General features: G+C 32.6%; 1 protein-coding gene across 4 annotated transcripts in view; it reads right to left on the reverse strand.

The window, feature by feature from the left end:
- The window catches only part of LOC124290105, a 138,013-nt gene that overhangs the window by 13,586 nt on the left and 101,800 nt on the right, over positions 1 to 22,627 (reverse strand). For 2 of the 4 annotated variants that reach the window (XM_046726791.1, XM_046726792.1), the window contains exons 6-7: positions 2,907 to 2,920; positions 2,544 to 2,576 (exon numbers count right to left, since the gene is read on the reverse strand). The exons of 1 other annotated variant lie outside the window; for it this stretch is intronic. In XM_046726791.1, the coding sequence (XP_046582747.1) occupies positions 2,544 to 2,576; positions 2,907 to 2,920 (47 nt within the window). The remainder of the gene's footprint in view (positions 1 to 2,543; positions 2,577 to 2,906; positions 2,921 to 22,627) is intronic. One more of the 4 variants, XM_046726793.1, reaches the window with a different exon arrangement.

A 22,627-nucleotide genomic window follows, 5' to 3' on the forward strand; every position in this document is an offset into this window, starting at 1 on the left:
CCGTGACGTCATCATCTGGGTTTAGCCTCGGCCATCGCGTCAGCACCTGGACAGTGTCCGGACGACAACGTCAACATGGAAATCGGAGCCTATAGACCGTAGTGGGGCATGACGTTACCGCCGGAATATTGACGTCGAAGATTGGTTTTGGCCAGGAATGTTCGTCAATGGCAGCAACGGAACCGGAAACGGGTCCTTTTCAGCGTCGAGAGTAGATTCCATTTGAACAGAACTGACGACCGAAGATGTGTCTACCACCGGCGTGGGGAACGTTGTTGCTTTCAGGAAACGGAACCATATGGTAGAGGGAGTGTGACGGTTTGGGGTGGCACGTGGGAACACCAAGACCGATCTTGTTGTCATCAATGGCAGCCTGACAGCCCGTCGGTATATTGATGAAGGTCTGCGGCCCTATATCCTACCTTTCCTCCAGCAATATCCAGGAATATTGTTTCAAGAAGGCAATAGAACACCTCACACCGCTTTTGTCACAACGGCTTTTCTCAACGTCAACAACGTGCCCGTACAGCCTTGGCCACGAAGAACCCCTGACATGTCTCCGACCGAGTACTTGTGGGGCCATCTTGGACGTCTGAATCTACAGCTTCCACACCCTCCATTGACGAGAAATACACTGGCTCAGGCATTACAGAGAGAATTGCGTCAGATCCCCAGTCACGTGATCAAGAGACTTACACACTCGGCCCGACAGCGTGTTCTGACGTGCACCGATGTAAGGGTGGACATGCGCGGTATTGACGATCTGCCTTCCCATTTCAACCTATCGAATACTGGACAATCGACCCCAATGTAACAACATCCCCTGTACCACTGTCAGGTTTACCACGTTCTCTTTCTTTATGTGAGACATGCTTTACATACACCTTCGTTATGCATATTAACCGGTCATATCTATTCGTGTTTGCGCTTGTGTTGTTTGGTAGTTGAAAAATACTTGGGGACGTTTCTTTTGCACGTGAGTGTACATTGAGGTGACATATCTAAAACTGCAAGTATTGTATTAATACAACTACTGTCAGATAGAAAATACAAAGTTTGAATTGTTACACCTATTATCAGATACTGAAAAGCGTTACATGAAAATACAACCTTAGAACTGATACAACTAAATTGAAAAGATGTATATGATTATATGAGACGCAAACGGAAGTACCTGCTACAAAGTGATCATCATGCGGTAATGGCTGACAAGGAAATAGTGCTAATATTGTTGTTTAGTGCAAACAACCAGATCATATCAGCAGGGACTGACTCCGATTGGTAGCAATTATCCTGTGTTTGTTTGTTTGTTCGTTCGTTTGTTTGCTTGTTTGTGTGTTTGTTTGTTTGTGTGTGTTTTTGTTTGTTTGTGTGTTTGTTTGTTTGCTTGTTTGTGTGCTTGTTTGTTTGTTTGTGTGTTTGTTTGTTTGTTTGTTTGTTTGTGTGTTTGTTTGTTTGTTTGTGTGTTTGTTTGTATGTTTGTGTGTTTGTTTGTTTGTTTGTTTGTTGGTGTGTTTGTTTGTGTGTTTGTTTGTTTGTTTGTGTTTGTTTGTTTGTGTTTGTGTTTGTGTGTTTGTTTGTTTGTTTGTGTGTTTGTGTGTTTGTGTGTTTGTTTGTGTGTTTGTTTGTTTGTTTGTTTGTTTGTTTGTTTGTTTGTTTGTTTGTTTGTTTGTGTGTTTGTTTGTGTGTTTGTGTGTTTGTGTGTTTGTTTGTGTGTTTGTGTGTTTGTTTGTTTGTTTGTTCGGTTGTGTGTTTGTTTGTTTGTTCGTTTGTTGGTGTGTTTGTTTGTTTGTTTGTGTTTGTTTGTTTGTTTGTTTGTTTGTTTGTTTGTTTGTTTGTTTGTTTGTTTGTGTGTTTGTTTGTTTGTTTGTTTGTTTGTGTGTTTGTTTGTTTGTGTGTTTGTTTGTGTGTTTGTGTGTGTGTTTGTTTGTTTGTTTGTTTGTTTGTTTGTTGTTTGTTTGTTTTGTTTGTTTGTTTGTGTGTTTGTTTGTTTGTTTGTTTTTGTTTGTTTGTTTGTTTGTGTGTTTGTGTGTTTGTTTGTGTGTTTGTTTGTTTGTTTGTGTGTTTGTTTGTTTGTTCGGTTGTGTGTTTGTTTGTTTGTTTGTTTGTTTGTTTGAGGTATCCTTTGTTTGACGCCCCACTCCGCAATATACTTGGTGTAAATACTCGAGCCGCACCCAGCAATATTCAGATATATAGCGGCGATCTGTAACTAATCGAGTCTGGACCAGACGATCCAGTGATCAACAGCAAGAGCTTCGATCAACCAACCGATCCCGTTAGTCGCCGCTTATTGCAATAATGGGTTGTCCTATAGATCACGTGCTTGTTTGTTGCTGAACGCCGCACTCAGCAATATTTCAACTATATGACTGCGGTCTGGACCAGACAATCCGGTGACCAACAGCATGAACATCGCAGTTGTTTAAGAAACACAGCACACCGCCTGTTGTGAATGAGATGCCAGATACACAGGGAAGAGAACTGGCCAGAAACTGACATTATATGATAATTGCAAGTTTCTGGAAATATGACATACTTACCACCCGTTTGACGTGGGCTACCCAGCGGATTCACTACAAAGAGCATATAATTTATTGGTGAAATTGTGAAAATAAACATGAGCATGAAGCTCCAAGATACGTCGAGCTGACATGGGTAGCAGGACAACAGTGTAGCGGGTGGTACAATGTCACAACCGCATGGATGGTCTCTCCATGGACAAATTTACATTCGAGTGAAATTATAATTAGAAAACAGTCTACACTGGGTCATGACTTACACATACATGTCAACAAACAGAATCGTTACATCTTGCTTACAGCCTTGCATCGTATTTAAATTGTGAAATCATTATTCGTTAGATAAAATATGATGGGTTATGTTATGAAACGGTTGATACTCACTTTCTTCGTGACCACTAAAAGAAAAGACATTGAAGTTTGATATGAAGAGTACATTCATCAACAATATGATAACAGTAATCATAACTGGCTTCTTACGTGCCAAGTGTCCACCGAGAATGGCGCTGGACAAAGTTAAAAGCAATAGGTCCATACACATATATACACACACAGTCATGAAAGTCTAGTGGAATGCTGAGGGGATGAGGTGGGTTTTTAGGAGCTACTTGTAAAGGTCTTTAGGTTTGGTGTTTCTTAGTTCCATACATATTGTTATATACATGTGATATTCATGGTATAACAATGTTCCCAGTATTACAATGTACATGTGATATTCATCGTATAACAATGTTCCCATTATTACAATGTACATGTGATATTCATCGTAAAACAATGTTCCCACTATTACAATGTACATGTGGTATTCATCGTATAACAATGTTCCCAGTATTACAATGTACATGTGATATTCATCGTATAACAATGTTCCCAGTATTACAATGTACATGTGATATTCATCGTACAACAATGTTCCCAGTATTACAATGTACATGTGATATTCATGGTATAACAATGTTCCCAGTATTACAATGTACATGTGATATTCATCGTATAACAATGTTCCCAGTATTACAATGTACATGTGATATTCATCGTATAACAATGTTCCCAGTATTACAATGTACATGTGATATTCATGGTATAACAATGTTCCCAGTATTACAATGTACATGTGATATTCATCGTATAACAATGTTCCCAGTATTACAATGTACATGTGATATTCATCGTATATCAATGTTCCCAGTATTACAATGTACATGTGATATTCATGGTATAACAATGTTCCCAGTATTACAATGTACATGTGATATTCATCGTATAACAATGTTCCCAGTATTACAATGTACATGTGATATTCATCGTATAACAATGTTCCCAGTATTACAATGTACATGTGATATTCATGGTATAACAATGTTCCCAGTATTACAATGTACATGTGATATTCATGGTATAACAGTGTTCCCAGTATTACAATGTACATGTGATATTCATCGTATAACAATGTTCCCAGTATTAAAATGTACATGTTCCCAGATATTCATCGTATAACAGTGTTCCCAGTATTAAAATATACATGTGATATTCATCGTATAACAATGTTCCCAGTATTACAATGTACATGTGATATTCATGGTATAACAATGTTCCCAGTATTACAATGTACATGTGATATTCATCGTATAACAATGTTCCCAGTATTACAATGTACATGTGATATTCATGGTATAACAATGTTCCCAGTATTACAATGTACATGTGATATTCATGGTATAACAATGTTCCCAGTATTACAATGTACATGTGATATTCATGGTATAACAATGTTCCCAGTATTACAATGTACATGTGATATTCATGGTATAACAATGTTCCCAGTATTACAATGTACATGTGATATTCATGGTATAACAATGTTCCCAGTATTACAATGTACATGTGATATTCATGGTATAACAATGTTCCCAGTATTACAATGTACATGTGATATTCATGGTATAACAATGTTCCCAGTATTACAATGTACATGTGATATTCATGGTATAACAATGTTCCCAGTATTACAATGTACATGTGATATTCATCGTATAACAATGTTCCCAGTATTACAATGTACATGTGATATTCATGGTATAACAATGTTCCCCAGTATTACAATGTACATGTGATATTCATCGTATAACAATGTTCCCAGTATTACAATGTACATGTGATATTCATGGTATAACAATGTTCCCAGTATTACAATGTACATGTGATATTCATCGTATAACAATGTTCCCAGTATTACAATGTACATGTGATATTCATGGTATAACAATGTTCCCAGTATTACAATGTACATGTGATATTCATCGTATAACAATGTTCCCAGTATTACAATGTACATGTGATATTCATCGTATAACAGTGTTCCCAGTATTACAATGTACATGTGATATTCATCGTATAACAATGTTCCCAGTATTACAATGTACATGTGATATTCATCGTATAACAATGTTCCCAGTATTACAATGTACATGTGATATTCATCGTATAACAATGTTCCCAGTATTACAATGTACATGTGATATTCATCGTATAACAATGTTCCCAGTATTACAATGTACATGTGATATTCATGGTATAACAATGTTCCCAGTATTACAATGTACATGTGATATTCATCGTATAACAGTGTTCCCAGTATTACAATGTACATGTGATATTCATCGTATAACAGTGTTCCCAGTATTACAATGTACATGTGATATTCATGGTATAACAGTGTTCCCAGTATTACAATGTACATGTGATATTCATCGTATAACAATGTTCCCAGTATTACAATGTACATGTGATATTCATCGTATAACAATGTTCCCAGTATTACAATGTACATGTGATATTCATCGTATAACAATGTTCCCAGTATTACAATGTACATGTGATATTCATGGTATAACAATGTTCCCAGTATTACAATGTACATGTGATATTCATCGTATAACAATGTTCCCAGTATTACAATGTACATGTGATATTCATCGTATAACAATGTTCCCAGTATTACAATGTACATGTGATATTCATGGTATAACAATGTTCCCAGTATTACAATGTACATGTGATATTCATCGTATAACAATGTTCCCAGTATTACAATGTACATGTGATATTCATCGTATAACAATGTTCCCAGTATTACAATGTACATGTGATATTCATCGTATAACAATGTTCCCAGTATTACAATGTACATGTGATATTCATCGTATAACAATGTTCCCAGTATTACAATGTACATGTGATATTCATCGTATAACAATGTTCCCAGTATTACAATGTACATGTGATATTCATCGTATAACAATGTTCCCAGTATTACAATGTACATGTGATATTCATCGTATAACAATGTTCCCAGTATTACAATGTACATGTGATATTCATCGTATAACAATGTGTTCCCAGTATTACAATGTACATGTGATATTCATCGTATAACAATGTTCCCAGTATTACAATGTACATGTGATATTCATCGTATAACAATGTTCCCAGTATTACAATGTACATGTGATATTCATCGTATAACAATGTTCCCAGTATTACAATGTACATGTGATATTCATGGTATAACAATGTTCCCAGTATTACAATGTACATGTGATATTCATCGTATAACAATGTTCCCAGTATTACAATGTACATGTGATATTCATCGTATAACAATGTTCCCAGTATTACAATGTACATGTGATATTCATGGTATAACAATGTTCCCAGTATTACAATGTACATGTGATATTCATGGTATAACAATGTTCCCAGTATTACAATGTACATGTGATATTCATCGTATAACAATGTTCCCAGTATTACAATGTACATGTGATATTCATGGTATAACAATGTTCCCAGTATTACAATGTACATGTGATATTCATCGTATAACAATGTTCCCAGTATTACAATGTACATGTGATATTCATGGTATAACAATGTTCCCAGTATTACAATGTACATGTGATATTCATCGTATAACAATGTTCCCAGTATTACAATGTACATGTGATATTCATCGTATAACAATGTTCCCAGTATTACAATGTACATGTGATATTCATGGTATAACAATGTTCCCAGTATTACAATGTACATGTGATATTCATCGTATAACAATGTTCCCAGTATTACAATGTACATGTGATATTCATGGTATAACAATGTTCCCAGTATTACAATGTACATGTGATATTCATGGTATATATTCATGGTATAAATGTTCCCAGTATTACAATGTACATGTGATATTCATCGTATAACAATGTTCCCAGTATTACAATGTACATGTGATATTCATCGTATAACAATGTTACATGTGATATTCAGTATAACAATGTTTCCCAGTATTACAATGTACATGTGATATTCATCGTATAACAATGTTCCCAGTATTACAATGTACATGTGATATTCATCGTATAACAATGTTCCCAGTATTACAATGTACATGTGATATTCATCGTATAACAATGTTCCCAGTATTACAATGTACATGTGATATTCATCGTATAACAATGTTCCCAGTATTACAATGTACATGTGATATTCATCGTATAACAATGTTCCCAGTATTACAATGTACATGTGATATTCATCGTATAACAGTGTTCCCAGTATTAATGTACATGTGATATTCATGGTATAATGTTCCCAGTATTACAATGTACATGTGATATTCATGGTATAACAATGTTCCCAGTATTACAATGTACATGTGATATTCATCGTATAACAATGTTCCCAGTATTACAATGTACATGTGATATTCATCATTATAACAATGTTCCCAGTATATACAACATGATATTCCGTCGTATAACAATGCATTACAATGTATGTGATATTCATGGTATAACAATGTTCCCAGTATTACAATGTACATGTGATATTCATCGTATAACAATGTTCCCAGTATTACAATGTACATGTGATATTCATGGTATAACAATGTTCCCAGTATTACAATGTACATGTGATATTCATCGTATAACAATGTTCCCAGTATTACAATGTACATGTGATATTCATGGTATAACAATGTTCCCAGTATTACAATGTACATGTGATATTCATCGTATAACAATGTTCCCAGTATTACAATGTACATGTGATATTCATCGTATAACAATGTTCCCAGTATTACAATGTACATGTGATATTCATCGTATAACAATGTTCCCAGTATTACAATGTACATGTGATATTCATGGTATAACAATGTTCCCAGTATTACAATGTACATGTGATATTCATCGTATAACAATGTTCCCAGTATTACAATGTACATGTGATATTCATGGTATAACAATGTTCCCAGTATTACAATGTACATGTGATATTCATGGTATAACAATGTTCCCAGTATTACAATGTACATGTGATATTCATCGTATAACAATGTTCCCAGTATTACAATGTACATGTGATATTCATCGTATAACAATGTTCCCAGTATTACAATGTACATGTGATATTCATGGTATAACAATGTTCCCAGTATTACAATGTACATGTGATATTCATCGTATAACAGTGTTCCCAGTATTACAATGTACATGTGATATTCATCGTATAACAATGTTCCCAGTATTACAATGTACATGTGATATTCATCGTATAACAATGTTCCCAGTATTACAATGTACATGTGATATTCATGGTATAACAATGTTCCCAGTATTACAATGTACATGTGATATTCATCGTATAACAATGTTCCCAGTATTACAATGTACATGTGATATTCATCGTATAACAATGTTCCCAGTATTACAATGTACATGTGATATTCATGGTATAACAATGTTCCCAGTATTACAATGTACATGTGATATTCATAACAGTGTTCCCAGTATTACAATGTACATGTGATATTCATCGTATAACAATGTCCCACATTACAAATGTACATGTGATATTCATCGTATAACAATGTTCCCAGTATTACAATGTACATGTGATATTCATCGTATAACAATGTTCCCAGTATTACAATGTACATGTGATATTCATCGTATAACAATGTTCCCAGTATTACAATGTACATGTGATATTCATGGTATAACAATGTTCCCAGTATTACAATGTACATGTGATATTCATGGTATAACAATGTTCCCAGTATTACAATGTACATGTGATATTCATGGTATAACAATGTTCCCAGTATTACAATGTACATGTGATATTCATCGTATAACAATGTTCCCAGTATTACAATGTACATGTGATATTCATGGTATAACAATGTTCCCAGTATTACAATGTACATGTGATATTCATCGTATAACAATGTTCCCAGTATTACAATGTACATGTGATATTCATCGTATAACAATGTTCCCAGTATTACAATGTACATGTGATATTCATGGTATAACAATGTTCCCAGTATTACAATGTACATGTGATATTCATGGTATAACAATGTTCCCAGTATTACAATGTACATGTGATATTCATCGTATAACAATGTTCCCAGTATTACAATGTACATGTGATATTCATCGTATAACAATGTTCCCAGTATTACAATGTACATGTGATATTCATGGTATAACAATGTTCCCAGTATTACAATGTACATGTGATATTCATCGTATAACAATGTTCCCAGTATTACAATGTACATGTGATATTCATCGTATAACAATGTTCCCAGTATTACAATGTACATGTGATATTCATGGTATAACAATGTTCCCAGTATTACAATGTACATGTGATATTCATCGTATAACAATGTTCCCAGTATTACAATGTACATGTGATATTCATCGTATAACAATGTTCCCAGTATTACAATGTACATGTGATATTCATCGTATAACAATGTTCCCAGTATTACAATGTACATGTGATATTCATCGTATAACAATGTTCCCAGTATTACAATGTACATGTGATATTCATCGTATAACAATGTTCCCAGTATTACAATGTACATGTGATATTCATCGTATAACAATGATATTGTACATGTGATATTCATGGTATAACAATGTTCCCAGTATTACAATGTACATGTGATATTCATCGTATAACAATGTTCCCAGTATTACAATGTACATATTCATGGATATTCATCGTATAACATGTGATGTTCCCAGTATTACAATGTACATGTGATATTCATGGTATAACAATGTTCCCAGTATTACAATGTACATGTGATATTCATGGTATAACAATGTTCCCAGTATTACAATGTACATGTGATATTCATGGTATAACAATGTTCAGTATTACAATGTACATGTGATATTCATAGTATAACAATGTTACATGTGATGTACATGTGATATTCATGGTATAACAATGTTCGTATAACAATGTTACAGTATTACAATGTACATGTGATATTCATGGTATAACAGTGTTCCCAGTATTACAATGTACATGTGATATTCATCGTATAACAATGTTCCCAGTATTACAATGTACATGTGATATTCATGGTATAACAATATAACAATGTCCCCAGTATTACAATGTACATGTGATATTCATCGTATAACAATGTTCCCAGTATTACAATGTACATGTGATATTCATCGTATAACAATGTTCCCAGTATTACAATGTACATGTGATATTCATCGTATAACAATGTTCCCAGTATTACAATGTACATGTGATATTCATGGTATAACAATGTTCCCAGTATTACAATGTACATGTGATATTCATCGTATAACAATGTTCCCAGTATTACAATGTACATGTGATATTCATGGTATAACAATGTTCCCAGTATTACAATGTACATGTGATATTCATCGTATAACAATGTTCCCAGTATTACAATGTACATGTGATATTCATCGTATAACAATGTTCCCAGTATTACAATGTACATGTGATATTCATCGTATAACAATGTTCCCAGTATTACAATGTACATGTGATATTCATGGTATAACAATGTTCCCAGTATTACAATGTACATGTGATATTCATCGTATAACAATGTTCCCAGTATTACAATGTACATGTGATATTCATGGTATAACAATGTTCCCAGTATTACAATGTACATGTGATATTCATCGTATAACAATGTTCCCAGTATTACAATGTACATGTGATATTCATCGTATAACAATGTTCCCAGTATTACAATGTACATGTGATATTCATCGTATAACAATGTTCCCAGTATTACAATGTACATGTGATATTCATGGTATAACAATGTTCCCAGTATTACAATGTACATGTGATATTCATCGTATAACAATGTTCCCAGTATTACAATGTACATGTGATATTCATCGTATAACAATGTTCCCAGTATTACAATGTACATGTGATATTCATGGTATAACAATGTTCCCAGTATTACAATGTACATGTGATATTCATCGTATAACAATGTTCCCAGTATTACAATGTACATGTGATATTCATCGTATAACAATGTTCCCAGTATTACAATGTACATGTGATATTCATCGTATAACAATGTTCCCAGTATTACAATGTACATGTGATATTCATGGTATAACAATGTTCCCAGTATTACAATGTACATGTGATATTCATCGTATAACAATGTTCCCAGTATTACAATGTACATGTGATATTCATCGTATAACAATGTTCCCAGTATTACAATGTACATGTGATATTCATGGTATAACAATGTTCCCAGTATTACAATGTACATGTGATATTCATCGTATAACAATGTTCCCAGTATTACAATGTACATGTGATATTCATCGTATAACAATGTTCCCAGTATTACAAATGTACATGTGATATTCATCGTATAACAATGTTCCCAGTATTACAATGTACATGTGATATTCATCGTATAACAATGTTCCCAGTATTACAATGTACATGTGATATTCATCGTATAACAATGTTCCCAGTATTACAATGTACATGTGATATTCATCGTATAACAATGTTCCCAGTATTACAATGTACATGTGATATTCATCGTATAACAATGTTCCCAGTATTACAATGTACATGTGATATTCATCGTATAACAATGTTCAGTATTACAATGTACATGTGATATTCATGGTATAACAATGTTCCCAGTATTACAATGTACATGTGATATTCATCGTATAACAATGTTCCCAGTATTACAATGTACATGTGATATTCATGGTATAACAATGTTCCCAGTATTACAATGTATGTGATATTCATCGTATAACAATGTTCCCAGTATTACAATGTACATGTGATATTCATGGTATAACAATGTTCCAGTATTACAATGTACATGTGATATTCATGGTATAACAATGTTCCCAGTATTACAATGTACATGTGATATTCATCGTATAACAATGTTCCCAGTATTACAATGTACATGTGATATTCATCGTATAACAGTGTTCCCAGTATTACAATGTACATGTGATATTCATGGTATAACAATGTTCTAGTATTACAATGTACATGTGATATTCATCGTATAACAATGTTCCCAGTATTACAATGTACATGTGATATTCATCGTATAACAATGTTCCCAGTATTACAATGTACATGTGATATTCATCGTATAACAATGTTCCCAGTATTACAATGTACATGTGATATTCATCGTATAACAATGTTCCCAGTATTACAATGTACATGTGATATTCATCGTATAACAATGTTCCCAGTATTACAATGTACATGTGATATTCATGGTATAACAATGTTCCCAGTATTACAATGTACATGTGATATTCATCGTATAACAATGTTCCCAGTATTACAATGTACATGTGATATTCATCGTATAACAATGTTCCCAGTATTACAATGTACATGTGATATTCATCGTATAACAATGTTCCCAGTATTACAATGTACATGTGATATTCATCGTATAACAATGTTCCCAGTATTACAATGTACATGTGATATTCATCGTATAACAATGTTCCCAGTATTACAATGTACATGTGATATTCATCGTATAACAATGTTCCCAGTATTACAATGTACATTTGATATTCATCGTATAACAATGTTCCAGTATTACAATGTACATGTGATATTCATCGTATAACAATGTTCCCAGTATTACAATGTACATGTGATATTCATCGTATAACAATGTTCCCAGTATTACAATGTACATGTGATATTCATGGTATAACAATGTTCCCAGTATTACAATGTACATGTGATATTCATCGTATAACAATGTTCCCAGTATTACAATGTACATGTGATATTCATCGTATAACAATGTTCCCAGTATTACAATGTACATGTGATATTCATCGTATAACAATGTTCAGTATTACAATGTACATGTGATATTCATCGTATAACAATGTTCCCAGTATTACAATGTACATGTGATATTCATCGTATAACAATGTTCCCAGTATTACAATGTACATGTGATATTCATGGTATAACAATGTTCCCAGTATTACAATGTACATGTGATATTCATCGTAACATAACAATGTTCAGTATTACAATGTACATGTGATATTCATCGTATAACAATGTTCCCAGTATTACAATGTACATGTGATATTCATCGTATAACAATGTTCCCAGTATTACAATGTACATGTGATATTCATGGTATAACAATGTTCCCAGTATTACAATGTACATGTGATATTCATCGTATAACACAATGTTCCCAGTATTACAATGTACATGATATTCATCGTATAACAATGTTCCCAGTATTACAATGTACATGTGATATTCATCGTATAACAGTGTTCCCAGTATTACAATGTACATGATATTCATCGTATAACAATGTTCCCAGTATTACAATGTACATGTGATATTCATCGTATAACAATGTTCCCAGTATTACAATGTACATGTGATATTCATCGTATAACAATGTTCCCAGTATTACAATGTACATGTGATATTCATCGTATAACAATGTTCCCAGTATTACAATGTACATGTGATATTCATCGTATAACAATGTTCCCAGTATTACAATGTACATGTGATATTCATGGTATAACAATGTTCCCAGTATTACAATGTACATGTGATATTCATCGTATAACAATGTTCCCAGTATTACAATGTACATGTGATATTCATCGTATAACAATGTTCCCAGTATTACAATGTACATGTGATATTCATCGTATAACAATGTTCCCAGTATTACAATGTACATGTGATATTCATCGTATAACAATGTTCCCAGTATTACAATGTACATGTGATATTCATGGTATAACAATGTTCCCAGTATTACAATGTACATGTGATATTCATCGTATAACAATGTTCCCAGTATTACAATGTACATGTGATATTCATCGTATAACAATGTTCCCAGTATTACAATGTACATGTGATATTCATCGTATAACAATGTTCCCAGTATTACAATGTACATGTGATATTCATCGTATAACAATGTTCCCAGTATTACAATGTACATGTGATATTCATGGTATAACAATGTTCCCAGTATTACAATGTACATGTGATATTCATCGTATAACAATGTTCCCAGTATTACAATGTACATGTGATATTCATCGTATAACAATGTTCCCAGTATTACAATGTACATGTGATATTCATCGTATAACAATGTTCAGTATTACAATGTACATGATATTCATGTGATATTCATATAACAATGTTCCCAGTATTACAATGTACATGTGATATTCATCGTATAACAATGTTCCCAGTATTACAATGTACATGTGATATTCATCGTATAACAGTGTTCCCAGTATTACAATGTACATGTGATATTCATCGTATAACAATGTTCCCAGTATTACAATGTACATGTGATATTCATCGTATAACAATGTTCCCAGTATTACAATGTACATGTGATATTCATGGTATAACAATGTTCCCAGTATTACAATGTACATGTGATATTCATCGTATAACAATGTTCCCAGTATTACAATGTACATGTGATATTCATCGTATAACAGTGTTCCCAGTATTACAATGTACATGTGATATTCATCGTATAACAATGTTCCCAGTATTACAATGTACATGTGATATTCATCGTATAACAATGTTCCCAGTATTACAATGTACATGTGATATTCATCGTATAACAGTGTTCCCAGTATTACAATGTACATGTGATATTCATCGTATAACAATGTTCCCAGTATTACAATGTACATGTGATATTCATCGTATAACAATGTTCCCAGTATTACAATGTACATGTGATATTCATCGTATAACAATGTTCCCAGTATTACAATGTACATGTGATATTCATCGTATAACAATGTTCCCAGTATTACAATGTACATGTGATATTCATGGTATAACAATGTTCCCAGTATTACAATGTACATGTGATATTCATCGTATAACAATGTTCCCAGTATTACAATGTACATGTGATATTCATGGTATAACAATGTTCCCAGTATTACAATGTACATGTGATATTCATCGTATAACAATGTTCCCAGTATTACAATGTACATGTGATATTCATCGTATAACAATGTTCCCAGTATTACAATGTACATGTGATATTCATCGTATAACAATGTTCCCAGTATTACAATGTACATGTGATATTCATCGTATAACAATGTTCCCAGTATTACAATGTACATGTGATATTCATCGTATAACAATGTTCCCAGTATTACAATGTACATGTGATATTCATCGTATAACAATGTTCCCAGTATTACAATGTACATGTGATATTCATCGTATAACAATGTTCCCAGTATTACAATGTACATGTGATATTCATCGTATAACAATGTTCCCAGTATTACAATGTACATGTGATATTCATGGTATAACAATGTTCCCAGTATTACAATGTACATGTGATATTCATCGTATAACAATGTTCCCAGTATTACAATGTACATGTGATATTCATCGTATAACAGTGTTCCCAGTATTACAATGTACATGTGATATTCATCGTATAACAATGTTCCCAGTATTACAATGTACATGTGATATTCATCGTATAACAATGTTCCCAGTATTACAATGTACATGTGATATTCATGGTATAACAGTGTTCCCAGTATTACAATGTACATGTGATATTCATCGTATAACAGTGTTCCCAGTATTACAATGTACATGTGATATTCATCGTATAACAATGTTCCCAGTATTACAATGTACATGTGATATTCATCGTATAACAATGTTCCCAGTATTACAATGTACATGTGATATTCATGGTATAACAATGTTCCCAGTATTATTCATGTACATGTGATTACAATATTCATGGTATAACAATGTTCCCAGTATTACAATGTACATGTGATATTCATCGTATAACAATGTTCCCAGTATTACAATGTACATGTGATATTCATCGTATAACAATGTTCCCAGTATTACAATGTACATGTGATATTCATCGTATAACAATGTTCCCAGTATTACAATGTACATGTGATATTCATGGTATAACAGTGTTCCCAGTATTACAATGTACATGTGATATTCATGGTATAACATGTGCATGTGATATTCATGGTCCCAGTATTACAATGTACATGTGATATTCATCGTATAACAATGTTCCCAGTATTACAATGTACATGTGATATTCATCGTATAACAATGTTCCCAGTATTACAATGTACATGTGATATTCATGGTATAACAATGTTCAGTATTACCCAGTCATTACAATGTTCCCAGTATTACAATGTACATGTGATATTCATCGGTATAACAATGTTCCCAGTATTACCCAGTATTACAATGTACATGTGATATTCATTCATGGTATAACAATGTTCCCAGTATTACAATGTACATGTGATATTCATCGTATAACATGGTATAACATGTGTGTTCCCAGTGTTACAATGTACATGTGATATTCATGGTATAACAATGTTCCCAGTATTACAATGTACATGTGATATTCATCGTATAACAATGTTCCCAGTATTACAATGTACATGTGATATTCATGGTATAACAATGTTCCCAGTATTACAATGTACATGTGATATTCATGGTATAACAATGTTCCCAGTATTACAATGTACATGTGATATTCATGGTATAACAATGTTCCCAGTATTACAATGTACATGTGATATTCATGGTATAACAATGTTCCCAGTATTACAATGTACATGTGATATTCATCGTATAACAATGTTCCCAGTATTACAATGTACATGTGATATTCATCGTATAACAATGTTCCCAGTATTACAATGTACATGTGATATTCATCGTATAACAGTGTTCCCAGTATTACAATGTACATGTGATATTCATCGTATAACAATGTTCCCAGTATTACAATGTACATGTGATATTCATCGTATAACAATGTTCCCAGTATTACAATGTACATGTGATATTCATCGTATAACAATGTTCCCAGTATTACAATCCCAGTACAATGTGATATTCATCGTATAACAAGTGTTCCCAGTATTACAATGTACATGTGATATTCATCGTATAACAGTGTTCCCAGTATTACAATGTACATGTGATATTCATCGTATAACAATGTTCCCAGTATTACAATGTACATGTGATATTCATCGTATAACAATGTTCCCAGTATTACAATGTACATGTGATATTCATCGTATAACAATGTTCCCAGTATTACAATGTACATGTGATATTCATCGTATAACAATGTTCCCAGTATTACAATGTACATGTGATATTCATCGTATAACAATGTTCCCAGTATTACAATGTACATGTGATATTCATCGTATAACAGTGTTCCAGTATTACAATGTACATGTGATATTCATCGTATAACAATGTTCCCAGTATTACAATGTACATGTGATATTCATCGTATAACAATGTTCCCAGTATTACAATGTACATGTGATATTCATCGTATAACAATGTTCCCAGTATTACAATGTACATGTGATATTCATCGTATAACAATGTTCCCAGTATTACAATGTACATGTGATATTCATCGTATAACAATGTTCCCAGTATTACAATGTACATGTGATATTCATCGTATAACAGTGTTCCCAGTATTACAATGTACATGTGATATTCATGGTATAACAATGTTCCCAGTATTACAATGTACATGTGATATTCATCGTATAACAATGTTCCCAGTATTACAATGTACATGTGATATTCATCGTATAACAATGTTCCCAGTATTACAATGTACATGTGATATTCATCGTATAACAGTGTTCCCAGTATTACAATGTACATGTGATATTCATCGTATAACAGTGTTCCCAGTATTACAATGTACATGTGATATTCATCGTATAACAGTGTTCCCAGTATTACAATGTACATGTGATATTCATCGTATAACAATGTTCCCAGTATTACAATGTACATGTGATATTCATCGTATAACAATGTTCCCAGTATTACAATGTACATGTGATATTCATCGTATAACAATGTTCCCAGTATTACAATGTACATGTGATATTCATCGTATAACAGTGTTCCCAGTATTACAATGTACATGAGATATTCATCGTATAACAATGTTCCCAGTATTACAATGTACATGTGATATTCATCGTATAACAGTGTTCCCAGTATTACAATGTACATGTGATATTCATCGTATAACAATGTTCCCAGTATTACAATGTACATGTGATATTCATCGTATAACAATGTTCCCAGTATTACAATGTACATGTGATATTCATGGTATAACAGTGTTCCCAGTATTACAATGTACATGTGATATTCATCGTATAACAATGTTCCCAGTATTACAATGTACATGTGATATTCATGGTATAACAATGTTCCCAGTATTACAATGTACATGTGATATTCATGGTATAACAATGTTCCCAGTATTACAATGTACATGTGATATTCATCGTATAACAGTGTCCCAGTATTACAATGTACATGTGATATTCATCGTATAACAATGTTCCCAGTATTACAATGTACATGTGATATTCATCGTATAACAATGTTCCCAGTATTACAATGTACATGTGATATTCATCGTATAACAATGTTCCCAGTATTACAATGTACATGTGATATTCATCGTATAACAATGTTCCAGTATTACAATGTACATGTGATATTCATCGTATAACAATGTTCCCAGTATTACAATGTACATGTGATATTCATCGTATAACAGTGTTCCCAGTATTACAATGTACATGTGATATTCATCGTATAACAGTGTTCCCAGTATTACAATGTACATGTGATATTCATCGTATAACAGTGTTCCCAGTATTACAATGTACATGTGATATTCATCGTATAACAATGTTCCCAGTATTACAATGTACATGTGATATTCATCGTATAACAATTACAATGTACATGTGATATTCATGGTATAACAATGTACAATACACATGTGATATTCATGGTATAACAGTGTTCCCAGTATTACAATGTACATGTGATATTCATCGTATAACAATGTTCCCAGTATTACAATGTACATGTGATATTCATCGTATAACAATGTTCCCAGTATTACAATGTACATGTGATATTCATCGTATAACAGTGTTCCCAGTATTACAATGTACATGTGATATTCATCGTATAACAATGTTCCCAGTATTACAATGTACATGTGATATTCATCGTATAACAATGTTCCCAGTATTACAATGTACATGTGATATTCATCGTATAACAATGTTCCCAGTATTACAATGTACATGTGATATTCATCGTATAACAAGTGTTCCCAGTATTACAATGTACATGTGATATTCATCGTATAACAATGTTCAGTATTACAATGTACATGTGATATTCATGGTATAACAGTGTTCCCCAGTATTACAATGTACATGTGATATTCATCGTATAACAATGTTCCCAGTATTACAATGTACATGTGATATTCATGGTATAACAATGTTCCCAGTATTACAATGTACATGTGATATTCATGGTATAACAATGTTCCCAGTATTACAATGTACATGTGATATTCATCGTATAACAGTGTTCCCAGTATTACAATGTATGTGTGTTCATATGATATTCATCGTATAACAATGTTCTCAGTATTACAATGTACATGTGATATTCATGGTATAACAATGTTCCCCAGTATTACAATGTACATGTGATATTCATCGTATAACAATGTTCCCAGTATTACAATGTACATGTGATATTCATGGTATAACAATGTTCCCAGTATTACAATGTACATGAGATATTCATCGTATAACAATGTTCCCAGTATTACAATGTACATGTGATATTCATCGTATAACAGTGTTCCCAGTATTACAATGTACATGTGATATTCATCGTATAACAATGTTCCCAGTATTACAATGTACATGTGATATTCATGGTATAACAATGTTCCCAGTATTACAATGTACATGTGATATTCATCGTATAACAGTGTTCCCAGTATTACAATGTACGTGTGATGATATTCATCGTATAACAATGTTCCCAGTATTACAATGTACATGTGATATTCATGGTATAACAATGTTCCCAGTATTACAATGTACATGTGATATTCATCGTATAACAATGTTCCCCAGTATTACAATGTACATGTGATATTCATGGTATAACAATGTTCCCAGTATTACAATGTACATGAGGATATTCATCGTATAACAATGTTCCCAGTATTACAATGTACATGTGATATTCATGGTATAACAATGTCCCTGAGTATTACAATGTACATGTGATATTCATCGTATAACAATGTTCCCAGTATTACAATGTACATGTGATATTCATCGTATAACAATGTTCCCAGTATTACAATGTACATGTGATATTCATGGTATAACAATGTTCCCAGTATTACAATGTACATGTGATATTCATCGTATAACAATGTTCCCAGTATTACAATGTACATGTGATATTCATCGTATAACAGTGTTCCCAGTATTACAATGTACATGTGATATTCATGGTATAACAGTGTTCCCAGTATTACAATGTACATGTGATATTCATCGTATAACAGTGTTCCCAGTATTACAATGTGCATGTGATGTGGTATAACATTACAATGTACATGTGATATTCATGGTATAACAGTGTTCCCAGTATTACAATGTACATGTGATATTCATCGTATAACAGTGTTCCCAGTATTACAATGTACATGAGATATTCATCGTATAACAGTGTTCCCAGTATTACAATGTACATGTGATATTCATGGTATAACAATGTTCCCAGTATTACAATGTACATGAGATATTCATCGTATAACAATGTTCCCAGTATTACAATGTACATGTGATATTCATCGTATAACAGTGTTCCCAGTATTACAATGTACATGAGATATTCATCGTATAACAGTGTTCCCAGTATTACAATGTACATGTGATATTCATCGTATAACAGTGTTCCCAGTATTACAATGTACATGTGATATTCATCGTATAACAGTGTTCCCAGTATTACAATGTACATGTGATATTCATCGTATAACAGTGTTCCCAGTATTACAATGTACATGTGATATTCATCGTATAACAGTGTTCCCAGTATTACAATGTACATGTGATATTCATCGTATAACAATGTTCCAAGTATTACAATGTACATGTGATATTCATGGTATATCAATGTTCCCAGTATTACAATGTACATGTGATATTCATGGTATAACAGTGTTCCCAGTATTACAATGTACATGTGATATTCATCGCATAACAATGTTCCCAGTATTACAATGTACATGTGATATTCATGGTATAACAATGTTCCCAGTATTACAATGTACATGTGATATTCATGGTATAACAATGTTCCCAGTATTACAATGTACATGTGATATTCATCGTATAACAGTGTTCCCAGTATTACAATGTACATGTGATATTCATCGTATAACAATGTTCCCAGTATTACAATGTACATGTGATATTCATGGTATAACAATGTTCCCAGTATTACAATGTACATGAGATATTCATCGTATAACAATGTTCCCAGTATTACAATGTACATGTGATATTCATGGTATAACAATGTTCCCAGTATTACAATGTACATGAGATATTCATCGTATAACAATGTTCCCAGTATTACAATGTACATGTGATATTCATCGTATAACAGTGTTCCCAGTATTACAATGTACATGTGATATTCATGGTATAACAATGTTCCCAGTATTACAATGTACATGTGATATTCATGGTATAACAATGTTCCCAGTATTACAATGTACATGTGATATTCATCGTATAACAGTGTTCCCAGTATTACAATGTACATGTGATATTCATCGTATAACAATGTTCCCAGTATAACAATGTACATGTGATATTCATGGTATAACAATGTTCCCAGTATTACAATGTACATGAGATATTCATCGTATAACAATGTTCCCAGTATTACAATGTACATGTGATATTCATCGTATAACAATGTTCCCAGTATTACAATGTACATGTGATATTCATCGTATAACAATGTTCCCAGTATTACAATGTACATGTGATATTCATCGTATAACAATGTTCCCAGTATTACAATGTACATGTGATATTCATGGTATAACAATGTTCCCAGTATTACAATGTACATGTGATATTCATCGTATAACAATGTTCCCAGTATTACAATGTACATGTGATATTCATGGTATAACAATGTTCCCAGTATTACAATGTACATGTGATATTCATCGTATAACAATGTTCCCAGTATTACAATGTACATGTGATATTCATGGTATAACAATGTTCCCAGTATTACAATGTACATGTGATATTCATGGTATAACAATGTTCCCAGTATTACAATGTACATGTGATATTCATGGTATAACAATGTTCCCAGTATTACAATGTACATGTGATATTCATGGTATAACAATGTTCCCAGTATTACAATGTACATGTGATATTCATCGTATAACAATGTTCCCAGTATTACAATGTACATGTGATATTCATGGTATAACAATGTTCCCAGTATTACAATGTACATGTGATATTCATCGTATATCAATGTTCCCAGTATTACAATGTACATGTGATATTCATGGAATAACAATGTTCCCAGTATTACAATGTACATTCGATATTCATCGTATATCAATGTTCCCAGTATTACAATGTACATGTGATATTCATGGTATAACAATGTTCCCAGTATTACAATGTACATGT

This window comes from Haliotis rubra, unplaced genomic scaffold (assembly GCF_003918875.1).
Source record: "Haliotis rubra isolate DU_JTF1 unplaced genomic scaffold, ASM391887v1 Scf457, whole genome shotgun sequence".
Classification (NCBI taxonomy): Eukaryota; Metazoa; Mollusca; class Gastropoda; order Lepetellida; family Haliotidae; genus Haliotis; species Haliotis rubra.